Below are 11674 nucleotides of genomic sequence, written 5' to 3'. Positions count from 1 at the left end.
CAAACCTGGGACCCTTGAGTCCGCAGGCCGATGCTCTATTCATTGAGCCAAACCGGTTAGGGCCCCACTAATCCTTAATGAACAGCGGATCATGTATTAGGTCCATCTATGCACTAGGCCAGTGATGGCAAACCTATGGCAGAGGTGACATGCGAACTCATTTTTTTGGTTGATTTTTCTTTGTTAAATGGCATTTAAATATATAAAATAAATATCAAAAATGTAAGTCTTTGTTTTACTATGGTTGCAAATATCAAAAAATTTCTCTATGTGACACGGCCCCAGAGTTAAGTTAGGGTTTTTCAAAATGCTGACATGCCAAGCTCAAAAGGTTCACCATCACTGCCCTAGGCCATAGTTATTTCTAGGTCCTTCATTTTCTTCTTTTCATCCTCCTTTAGTTACTGTGCCAATGGGATATCCTTTTTAATAGCAATAGGATAGCTCTTTGCCAGAATTCACTTGTTCAAAATATTTTTAATATTTATACTTTCAGGTGAAATTTATTATCTATTTTTAATTTCTTTTTTTCTGGTTATAAAAGTAATGCATTATGAAGAAAAATTTGTAGAAATTTTGAAAAAAAATGTGAATGTAAAGAAGGAAAAAACATTTTGGATTATAACTTTCCATCTTCTCTCTGTGTGTTACTAAACATATTGTTTGATAATCTGTTGTTTAATCATCATCTATGAGCATTTTGCCATGTATTAAATATTCCTTTGAAATCTGATTTTAATGACACATTAGCCAAGGCCTCTGCAAGGGTCCACCATAGTCGTCTCAGAGCCTTCCTAGACTCAGTCACATCCTGACTGTTATAAACAAGCCTTGAAGTCACCAATTGAGGTCACATAGATCACACCGCATGGCAGCCACTGACATCGGCCCCTGGAACGTGCACTTGGCTTTGATCGTAGCTCACTGGGTGAAAAATAGCTCCGCAGCATTTGCCACCTACAGCTCCTCTGTGAGGCCTGTGGAAAGCTGACCAGGTGGCTCAGGAAGAGGGGACGATGTGGGCCACCCACACGAGGACTGGGTTTGAACTGATTTAGTTGTGAGCGATCCCAATGAAAGGGCGAGGGCTATGCCCTCCATCTTGCCCCGTATCCTCCATGTTGGGGCAGCAGCCATGTGCTCAGGAAAGTACCTTCTTCCCGGAAGCCCAGGCCTCTGCTGGCCACGCCCGGAATCTTTTCCCACGGGCGGTCTCTCTCGCCGTGGCATCGGTGGAGGCTGGGAGCCAGACCTGCGTCTGTGATAAGACTCTTTGCTTTTGCATCGGACTCGCTGGCTCCCTGGTGTGGTCTATTGGGGATCTTGAAATCTGGGCATAACACCCAGCACCACCTTGCACAATCTTACTTTTGTGTTTAAGTCATTAACTTAAGTCATAGAAATCATTTACACTCGCCTTAGGAAAGATTAGATAACTCTCGTGAAAACAAAGCTTAGCTGTGATTTTTAAAAAGATGTAGGGGAGGAGTCTTTAACATTTGTGATCGAATATGTAAAACTCCGAGTTTTTCTTAAGATAGAGTGCAAGTTTACTAAATTATATAAACTAGGGGGAGTTGCATGTGGCATAGAGGACCACAGGTAGCCGAGGTGTCTAAATCGAATGGACATTTCTAGAGCAAGTCATGCAGATATATTTACAGTCACTTTGCAAGGTGTGGGACTATAAGCTTCTCTCTCACAAGTTTTCACTGGACCTGAGTCATTTTCTTTAGCCTATCACCCCCCACCACACACGCGCACACACACAGTGTATATATCTTAAACTTCATACAATTCGAGCTATCTTTTCCCCCACTTATCTTTTCCCAGACAGTATGAAGTATAATACAAGCCTGGAAGTACATGGATCCTTAGGATCTGAGTTTTCCCCTAATTCGGGTGAATTGAAGGCTGGAATCCGGGAGCAAAGAGGTCAGGGAAGGGCCAGTCCCGGCCCTTCATCTGAACATTCTTAGTAAACTCCCCGCCCAGTGCCTGCTGGGTGGGCGTACAGCTCTGAGCTGTTGATATGAAGGTTACCCTTGGGAGCAGGCACATTATCAATGAGTCATTTCCTTCCATTCTTAAGCTTTCCTGAATATTTTCTTGTTTAGCGATCTATGGAAGACCTTAGAATCAACTTATTGTTGGATCCTCCCTGATGACGCCCATTTGTAAAATCATTCTATTGCATACTTTCTTATCTCAAACGTTACATCCTGATTGCTTATTCCTTTTGTGTATTTTGTTTTGGAATGTTTGCCTAGCCTTATGTTCAGAACTGTTAACACTTTCATAATCTGTCTTTTGGATACCACGTGACCAATGTGAAAAGGAAATTAAACAGGGAATAGTGTACTAAGGGCTTTTAATTTCTTAAGCATTCAAAATACAACTTTTAGAGGCTTCCCTAAAATTTGTGATACACAAAAATCCATGTTTTCTAAACCACACCCGTTGTATCTCCACGCCTCACATCACCAAGCCATTCTGGTGAAACCTTAGGCCACAGGAGAGTGGACAGGCGAGAGGAGAGCACATCTCATTATGCTGCGTTTTTTGTTTGTTTTTTTAAATATATTTTATTGATTTTATTGATTTTACAGAGAGGAAGGGAGAGAGATAGAGAGCTAGAAACATCGATGAGAGAGAAACATCGATCAGCCGCCTCCTGCACATCCCCCACTGGGGATATGCCCGCAACCCAGGTACATGACCTTGACCGGAATCGAACCCGGGACCCCTCAGTCCGCAGGCCGACGCTCTATCCACTGAGCCAAACCGGTTTCGGCTATGCTGCGTTTTTAACTCATTAAGCGACTTCCTCCGCGAAAACTCTCTGTGTTGGATTAGGAATGTTGCCGAGGCATTTCATCTGCTTGAGTCCTCAAAGACAAGACTATGAAACTGACCTTTTTAAAAAGGTTAAAGTTCCAGAAAAGCTTTCCATGTCGAATTCTGCTAGTGAAAGGGAACATACCAAGCCTCGACCACGTGGGCTTTTCCCCGAGAGCCTCTGGGAGAGAACCTCTCTCCTGCCAATCACCCCGCGCCTGCTCTCCGCCCCCGCCTCCGCCCCTCCACCGCCCAGACCCCGCCCATAGGCCGCCCTAGACCCCGCCCATCCCTGCCCCCAGCCTTCGCCCCGCCCCCTGGCCGTCCGAGACCACGCCCCGCTCCAGGTCCCGCTTCGCCCCGCCCCCCGGCCACCCAGTCCCCGCCCCCGCCCCCTCCTCCCGCCCCCACCCTCTCTCACGCAGCTTTTCTCGCCCCGCCCTTAGCGCGGCCTCACGCGAGATCCCCGAGGCCGCTCTGCCCCTGGAGAACTGTCATCTGCTTCCGGGGCGCGGGGCGGCCGGGGCGGCGGGGGCGGGCCCGACGGGGCGGAGGAGCCTGTGGGAGCGCCGCCCCGGCCGTGTGGTCGCTGGTGTTTTGGAGCTCAGGCTGCGGGAGATGTCGGGCCTCGCGTCAAGGTGAGCGGGCGGCGGGCGGCGGGCGGCGCGCTCGCGGGAGGAACGTGTCGGCCTGGGCCCTGCGGCCTGAGGTTCCGAGTCCCCCGCGGGGACGCCACTCGGCCCCGTCCCGTCGCGGGCGCCCCGGCCGCCTTCGCGCCCCTGGCCCCTTGTTGAGGCATCACCTGGACCCGGCCCTGAGCCTGCAGCACCTCCTTCCCTGGCCCGCGCTCCTCCCTGTCCGAACATGTCCGCCCGGAGGAACGGGGCCGGGGCGCGCAGGCCGCACTCGCGCGTGCTTGGCCGGGGCGCCCCGGGCGCGAGGCGGGACTTGGCTCAGCAGCCGGTGGTTCCGGGCGCCCGCCGGTGCCGGGAGCCCGGGGGGCGGGGGGGCGGGCAGGCGTCTCAGCGGGGGGGCTGCGCCCTCCGGCCCCGCTCCCCCGGGAGAACCGGCTCGTGGACCGGACAGCGGAGCTCGGAGCTCGGGTTCTTCGGCCTTGGCGCCGCCCGGGGCCGGGCGGGGGCGTGCTCTTGGCCTGGGGAAGGGCGTTGCTCTGCAACATTTGTTGGAGGATGCCCGAGGAACTGCGCTCTTGGTGGTTAAATGCCCTGAAATCAGCGGCCCCGCCTCCGAGCCGCTCGCAGCGGGTTGGCGGCTCTGAGCCTCCAGCCCGTGCTGTCCGCGCTGACCCCCCTGCACTTGCCGGCTAACGGGGGGGGGCGGACTGTTCTTGACAAAGTGAACGGCCTGGGAGGGAGTTTGTCCTTCCCAGCGGTCAGGTGGGCTGTGTCCCACCCTCATGTCAGGGCAGACTGGCCGGGTGAGCTCTGGGCAGTGGGAGGGCTCCGGGTGGGGCCCTAGCAGAGCGGAGGCCGGAGCCCAAGGCCACATCCTGACCCCCAGATGCATTCAGAGCGGGGGCCACAGGCGCGCTCCCCAGAGGAGCCAGGGCTCTGCTGTGGTTGGGTGGTTTCCCGCGACCTCCGGCCTCCCCGATGCCCTGGGGTCTCCCCAATGCCCGGGGGTCTCCCCGATGCCCTGGGGTCTCCCCGATGCCCTGGGGGTCTCCCCGATGCCGGGGGCCTCCCCGATGCCCAGGGGCCGCCCTGATGCCCGGGGGCCTCCGGATTTCCTACCCCACTGCCCTGCTGGGGGAGCCTTGGTGCCACTTCAGCCCTGGGACATTCCTGGTCTTGTTCCCAAATAAAGCACCTCTCTCTGATGATAACTTCAGCTTTTCTTTCTGTAAACCTTGGTGTATTCTGAGCACCCGTGCTAGTCAGACCATCTCGCGTTGCAACCTTTACTTGGCACCCGCACTTTGAGTTCCTGGGCACCTTCCTCCTAGATTCCCGAAGCGGTGGGAGCTCTCCCACATCCCCACTTCTGGTCTCTTCCTGCCGATTGGGCTCAGGCAGTGCTCGCAAATGTGTCACTAGTTCCCGGTTACAGAAACCTGGCTGCTGGCCGTGCCTCTTCCCGTGCGGAGTCCGCACCCACCGCCTGCCTTAGCAACTTGCTCACGTGTCCTTTGGCGCCTGCCGGTCCTCTGCTCGGAAGCTCGCGGAGAGGCGCGCTCCTGCCTTTGGAATGAGCTAGGACGTCCCCGCCTGGGTTTCAAGATTTGGCCCCAGTTTGCTTCATGAATTCAGCACTTACTGATACGTTCTTGTTTCTGAGAGGCACTGTTCTGGGTTCTGTTGCTATCCCCTGGCCCACCTGGATTACTGGATATTCTTTTGTTGTTGTTAATCCTCACCCAAGGATATTTTTTTCATTGATTTTTTGGGGGGGGGCGGGGGAGCATGGGAGGGAGGGGTAAAGACAGAGAAACATCAATGTGGGAGAGACACACTGACTGGTTGCCTCCTGCATGCGCCCCCACCAGGGCAATGGAGGTGCGTGCCCTTGACCGGAATTGACCCGGTGCCGCCAGGACTTGTATGCACATTAGAATCACCTGGAGACTTGCACGCAGCCAAGACCAGTGAAGCCATACACTCTGGAGGTGGGCACAGGCAGAGGTGTTTGGTCCCAAAGTGCTGACAAGTTGTCATTAAAGTCAGTGCTTTTAAAGACGTGTCATTCCCAGAGTTCAGGCTGAAGTGACAGACCCTAGCCTCTCTTAGGACGTTTTCTAAGTAGGGTTTTCATATGGACATTTAAAATCTGAACTACATTTACCCGGGAGCACCATTTCTAACGTTTTTAAAAACTTAACTCTATCTTTTTGGAACCTGTTTTAACCAGCAGAAAATGTAAGTGCTCTCTTCCTTAAGTCCGAACAACTTTGAATTCCTTAATGAGGCCAGTACCCAAATGCCCGCGCAAGGTTAAAGATGTGCTGCCAGATTGGCAAGTTTTATGTAACAGTTCAAATACTTCCTGCAGCACGGAGAGTAAACAGCGAGAGCAGGTCTAGCGTCAAGTCCCAGTTTTATTTGTGAGACAGAATTTTATTTCATTCATAGGAAGTTAATAAAAACCTACAAATGCAAGTGTAACTCACTGAGCGCTGCATTCGTAGGTCACAGAAACCTCTGGACCAAAGCAGAAAGCAAACAAACCAAACTACCACTAAGTTCCTCACCAGATTTTATATCATCATATTACTTCTCTTCCGATTCATACTCGTATTCAAGGATTCAGAGTCCCCAAATAACTCTGAGTTTATGGTCTTCTCCTTCCTTCCCGTTGGCTCCAAACCTGGCACGTGGTTGAGGGGAAGCAGACATACATATCCCAGCCTTCATCACTCATCCAGGGGCAGCTCCACACCTTGGCGTCCACGGCTGTAGTACAAAGGAGAAATGGTAACCCCCTAAGAGACCCAGTGCTGGTCCCAGGCCCCACAGACCCCACATCCCCACCTTGCCCCGCACAAGAGAGCGTGCTCATGCCCTTTGGGGATCTGTGAGTGCGTGGACATTGTCCTCTAGAGTCACTGGGACAAGTTCTGTTTTCACACTCATTGATGGTAAGTGTGCCTGCCTTCTCCACCTCCAGTTGTACGGCCCATGGTCTTCGGTCGGGGACTTGCCGCAGGTGGTCTGCGTCCGCTCATCCTACTGGCCCTGGCCCAGTGGGTGCCCCGAGACACCACATCCACCACCTTGAGGTGGGGACCATGCGAGAGTGGTAGGGTAGGGTCCAGCCTTGTGCTTTGGCAAAGTTCAAAAAGGCAGGGTCCTTCACTTTTAGTTCCTCTGGTATTTCTAGCCCCTCACAGCTCCTAACACAGCTACAAAGAGCAAACAGACTGACGTGCAGGTCGGGTTCCTTCTGTGATGCCTGCTGTTGGGCCTCTGTGCAGTGTGTCTCTGGGAATGACACTTGACCTAGGGCAGAAAAGTAATTTTTGATTAAAGAATTGGCACTGTTTTCTTAGCTGTGCAGGAGCGAACCCTCACGCCTCCAGGCTCCCTCTCACTCGTTCTGTCTTTCTGATGAACGAGTCAGTATTTTCGTGATGATGAAATGTTCGCTGCTGGACATCTGGGCCTATCTGGATGCAGAGGACATTTTTCCGAACCAGCTGAACAGTGTGTCCTAGTGGATGAGTTCCATCTTGGTTTCGTTTAAAGTCCAGCTGCTCTCTCCACCACTGCAGCCACACAGACTCCTTTCACTGCCCAGGCATCCCAGGCATCCCACCTCTTCTCCCCTCTTGCCGGCAGCCTCTGGTCTTTTTCTGTCGCCGTAGTGGCAGTAAAGCGGGACATACAATACAGTGCGCATCTTTTCAGAAAGACTTCTTCTGCTTAGCAGTACGAATTTAAGGTTCCTCTGTGCCTTTTTGTGGAATGGCAGTTTGTTTATCCTTTTATCTACTGAAGGACCTCTGGTTACATCCGTGCTTAGGCTCTTGTGAATAAAGCTACCATAAACACTTAGGCGCTGGTTTTATTGTGAAAATGTTACCAACTCATCTGGGTAAATACAGGGAGTGGAATTGCTGGATCGTATGGTGGAGTATGTTTAGCTTTGTAGAAACTGCCAAACTGTCTTACAAAGTGGCCATACATTTGTTTCTACCATCAATGAATGAGGCTTAAGTCTTTTTTTATTTTTTATTGAATTTATTGGGGTGACATTGCTTTTTATATAATTTATATAATTTATTGGGGTGACATAGGCTTCAGGTGTACAATTCTTTAATACATCATCTGTATATTGTACTGTGTGTTCACCATCCCAAGTCCCAAGTCAGGTCCACTTCGGTCACATTTACCCCCCCCGTTTGCCTTCTTCTACCTAAATCTTTAAAAAAAAACAAAACACTTTTTGTTTTAATACGTTTCAGAAGTGACTAAAGCAATGTGTGTAGTATTTATACATTGAAAGGTGACTTCTCACATTATTGTGTTCATTGTACTCTACGTTTGTTTCAGGTTTAACTCATTCAAAAGGACTAATGTCATCCTGCAACATTTGGTAAGTTTGGACTTGGCTTTGCTGGCATTATTAGATATGAGGTGTAACTTAGAATGCCATTGTTCGGGCAGAAGAGAAGTACTGGCAGGTGCCTTTGACCTTGGTACACCCTGGTTCCCAATCATACAGTGTCAAGATGTGACCAACATAGCTTGCAGGAGGTGGCCTGAGGCAGGCTGTGGATAAGAGCACGGGTCTTCGCGTTGGAATGCCTGGGTTTCATGGGCCCCCACTTAATCGTGGGCAGAGCACTTGGTCTCTCAGCCTCCTCTTGACCATATATAAACTGAGGATAATGGTATCCACCGTAGCGTGCTTATGGATAATAAATACTATACTTCATTTGAAAAACTAGCCTAATGCTTGGCATATAATGAACCAGTAGTTTTCCGATTTTTAAAAAGACAGGAACTTTTCAAGCAGAAAAAAAATCACTCATTTCTTTATATCATTCTAGTGGCATTAACGGTAGAAGATTCTGTAATATTCTTTGCTCAAAGTCTCACCCTCTGTAACTGTCCGCCAAAAATGCTTGGCCCAAGTGCTTGAAGATCCATGCTTAAAGATATCCCTGCATCATTGTAATAGCAGAAGGTGGAAATTACCCAATGCTTTTCAGTATGGGACTGAGAAATTGACATGTAAGACTGCATAACTGTCAAAAATAAATAGGCATCCTGTGCAGCCAAGTCCAACATGAAATATACAACATGATTTTATAAAGGAGGACTTAAACATTGTGTGAGCCCTGGCTGGTGTGGCTCAGTGGATAGAGCAGCGGCCTGCGGACTGAAGGGTCCCAGGTTCGATTCCAGTCAAGGGCACATGCTCAGGTTTACAGGCTCGATCCCCAGTAGGGGGTGTTCAGGAGGCAGCCAATCAGTGATTCTCTCTCATCACTGATGTTTCTCTCCCTCTCCCTTCCTCTCTGAAATCAATAAAAATATATTTTAAAAAGAGATATTGCCTAATACTGTCAAAATATGGGTTTCTGGGTTTTATTAGATTTTTGTTAGTAAGGATTCATTCTCCACTTAAAACTTTCCAGTTTAAGCTGACTCTCAGTTTCATATTGCACTTTGTTCCCATGTGAAGTTTCAAGCACTGTCCTTAAAGGAATGTATGAAGTGGGCGGTGCCATTAGCCTTGATAGTTGTGTGTAGCGGAGACCTGGGAATTGCTATGTAGTTTGAAACGTTAATTCCAGGTGTTACATTAGTTAGTCCTCTATCACATGAGCAGTGAGACCTGGTGATTAAGTCACGGTGTGTGAGGCCCTTATGTGAGCACATGGGCAAGTTCTTCATAACTATGACATGTGAGCCTGTCATTTTATAATCTGGCTTCACACTGCTCCTTCCTGTTTTCCCAGCACTCATTTCTTCAACCAGCCTTTATTCTGCACAGGTTTATTTTCAGTGAATATTTTCAAATAATAATTGCTACGTTTTTGCATGTACTATTCTGTAGCATTCTCACCCCCCACCCCTTTTTTCTTAGCATATATGAAGGCCCAGCTCAAATAACAACTTTTTCCAAGTTGTTGGTAGCCACTGTAGTCTGAATTATTTGCCCTCTGTATTCATCTTTGCTTTATAAGTAGCTAATATATTGGTTGGTATACAGTAATAAAAGATTAAAGAATATTTCATCGTCCAAGTTGACTCATTTTACGTAGAAGTAAAATTTAAAAGATGTAAGAGGTAGGTATAGTTGTTTTAATTTTAGCAATCTTTGTCAGATGTGCTCAGTTCCCCGTGTGATCGGTCACCTTAGCACTGTGTGAAGGCTTTGATTTGCTGTAGCTGTTTCGATGTAAAGCTCCATGTGCTTACACAGAGGCTGTCCGCCCACACGGATGCGGCGGGAGAGGTGCTGCTGGAGAGGAGGGGCTGCGCAGGGGTGATCACCCTGAACAGACCCAAGGCCCTCAACGCACTGAACCTGAGCATGATCCGGCAGATCTACCCACAGCTAAAGGTCGGTCATTTTCTTACAGCCACTGTATCGATTGCTTTAAAAGTGCACCTTATAGTACATTTCTGGCATTCTTTCCCATGGAGTCATTGGACTGCCTGGGGTCAGCGCCCAAGCCCATCGACTCCTAGCTTCAGTGCTGGCCCTGCGTTCGCCTGAAGCACCCAGGCCGGGAGGGCGTTGCCCCAGGAGAGCCCCTCCTCTTCTGTGGCTCTAAGTCTCTTCTTCGTCCTGCCGCTCTTTCTTCCTCCCCCCTTTTACCCCGTGATCCTGGGTCTGCCTCGTAGGGCCCGTATGAAGGTACAGATCTACTCTGCTTCCACATGACAGCAGCCTTTTGATTTGAAGACTACTGTTTCTAACTGCGTGGCCAGCCTTTACTGGGGAAGGTCATACATAAGCTTTTCTATTCTAAGTGAACTGCGGGTGCAGGGAAATCATCACTAAAGTCGCACCGCTTGTGCTTGAAACCTGGGCTTCTGTTTACTAACTGTGTCGATGGAGAGTGCCAGTCGTGTGTACCTTCCTCTGCTCAGCTGTGAAGTAGGGTGCTCGCACCTCAGGATTGCTGTGGAGAGAAGCCAAGCAATGTACCTTGCTTGTACAGTCAGCCACATGGGGTTCCACAAATGCTAGCTCTCCCTGGCCACCTGTTCTTCATTCTTCATTTGACGAGACTCTTCCATTTTGCTGTCTGTTGGAATACCTTGTAATGTGTTCTTAAATGTGACACAGAAATAAGCCAGTGTTCCAGGTCAGAGTGGACAGAGTGGAAGCAAGAAGAGAATTCCTTGTAGAACACCACGTTTCCACTAACTGTCCAGCTCCGCCTCTGCCTTGGGCATTTGTACTTTTATTCTCAGGTGTAGAATGTATAGAGCCTCTGTTAATTTTTCTGTCTTGTTAACTAATATTTTATTGGTCCATTGTTCTAGTCTTTTGAGTTTACATTGGCTCTTGATTGTTTTATCCTACTTAATTTTTAGCTGGCCTTACCTGCCCCCACTTTCAGATTTGGTCTGTGTGTTTTCACTCTGTCACAAATTTGTCAGTAGGACGGAGCCCCATAGCAACACATTAGAAAGGTAATTGCTCTGTTATCAACAACCTTTGGATGGATTTGTTCACTAGATTACTAAACTAACGTAACATGTAGTAGTATTAAGCCTATATATATATAAAAAGCATAATATGCTAATTAGACCAGACTTCCTTCTGGGCCACCTTCTGGACTAAGTTGGGGCTGCGAGGGAAGCCCGGGTTCTGGGTGCCAGAGGGAAGCTGGTGCCAGCAGCCAGGGGAAGGAAGGCCTACTCTTGCACGAATTTTGTGCATCAGGCCTCTAGTGTGTGTGTGTGTGTGTGTGTGTGTGTGTGTGTATATTAATATATATATTTATATATTTTAACCTTTGTCTAAAAGTCATGGCAAAGATGTCAGATGCCATCATGAAAAGTTGGGATCCATTCTTCTAGATATACTTTATAAAGGTTCTGCTATATATCATGTATGGATATATACACAGGGTGGGGCAGAAGTAGTCTATCCATACACTGTATGCCTGTACACATGTAAGTGTGTGTGTCTGTGCAAGTGCATGCATCTTTAATGAGTTTGTGGTCGTAATGTGCTTATTCTGTCGTCTTTTTAGAAATGGGAACAAGATCCCGAAACCTTCCTGATCATCATAAAGGGCGCCGGGGAGAAGGCTTTCTGTGCTGGGGGAGACATCAGAGGTACCAGCCCCTCCTCGCCCTGAGTGCTCCCTCGACAGAACGGATAAAGTGCTAGCAAGCTTTCCTACTAC

At 49.1% G+C, this 11674-nt stretch overlaps 1 protein-coding gene across 5 annotated transcripts in view; it reads left to right on the top strand.

Moving 5' to 3' along the window:
• The first annotated feature begins 3320 nt into the window (after positions 1-3320).
• Positions 3321-11674, top strand: part of HIBCH (3-hydroxyisobutyryl-CoA hydrolase) — a 28705-nt gene continuing 20351 nt past the window's right edge. For 4 of the 5 annotated variants that reach the window (XM_036318868.1, XM_036318870.1, XM_036318866.1 and 1 more), the window contains exons 1-4: positions 3322-3476; positions 7848-7890; positions 9730-9870; positions 11519-11603. In XM_036318868.1, the coding sequence (XP_036174761.1) occupies positions 3457-3476; positions 7848-7890; positions 9730-9870; positions 11519-11603 (289 nt within the window). In that variant the 5' untranslated portion in view covers positions 3322-3456. Of the gene's footprint in view, positions 3477-7847; positions 7891-9729; positions 9871-11518; positions 11604-11674 lie in introns of all 5 variants that reach the window. The other variant, XM_036318869.1, reaches the window with a different exon arrangement.

This window comes from Myotis myotis, unplaced genomic scaffold, assembly GCF_014108235.1.
Source record: "Myotis myotis isolate mMyoMyo1 unplaced genomic scaffold, mMyoMyo1.p scaffold_m19_p_8, whole genome shotgun sequence".
In the NCBI taxonomy this organism is placed as follows: domain Eukaryota; kingdom Metazoa; phylum Chordata; class Mammalia; order Chiroptera; family Vespertilionidae; genus Myotis; species Myotis myotis.
The sequence above is the reverse complement of the archived record's forward strand: the minus strand, read 5'-3'. Positions and strand labels throughout refer to the sequence as shown.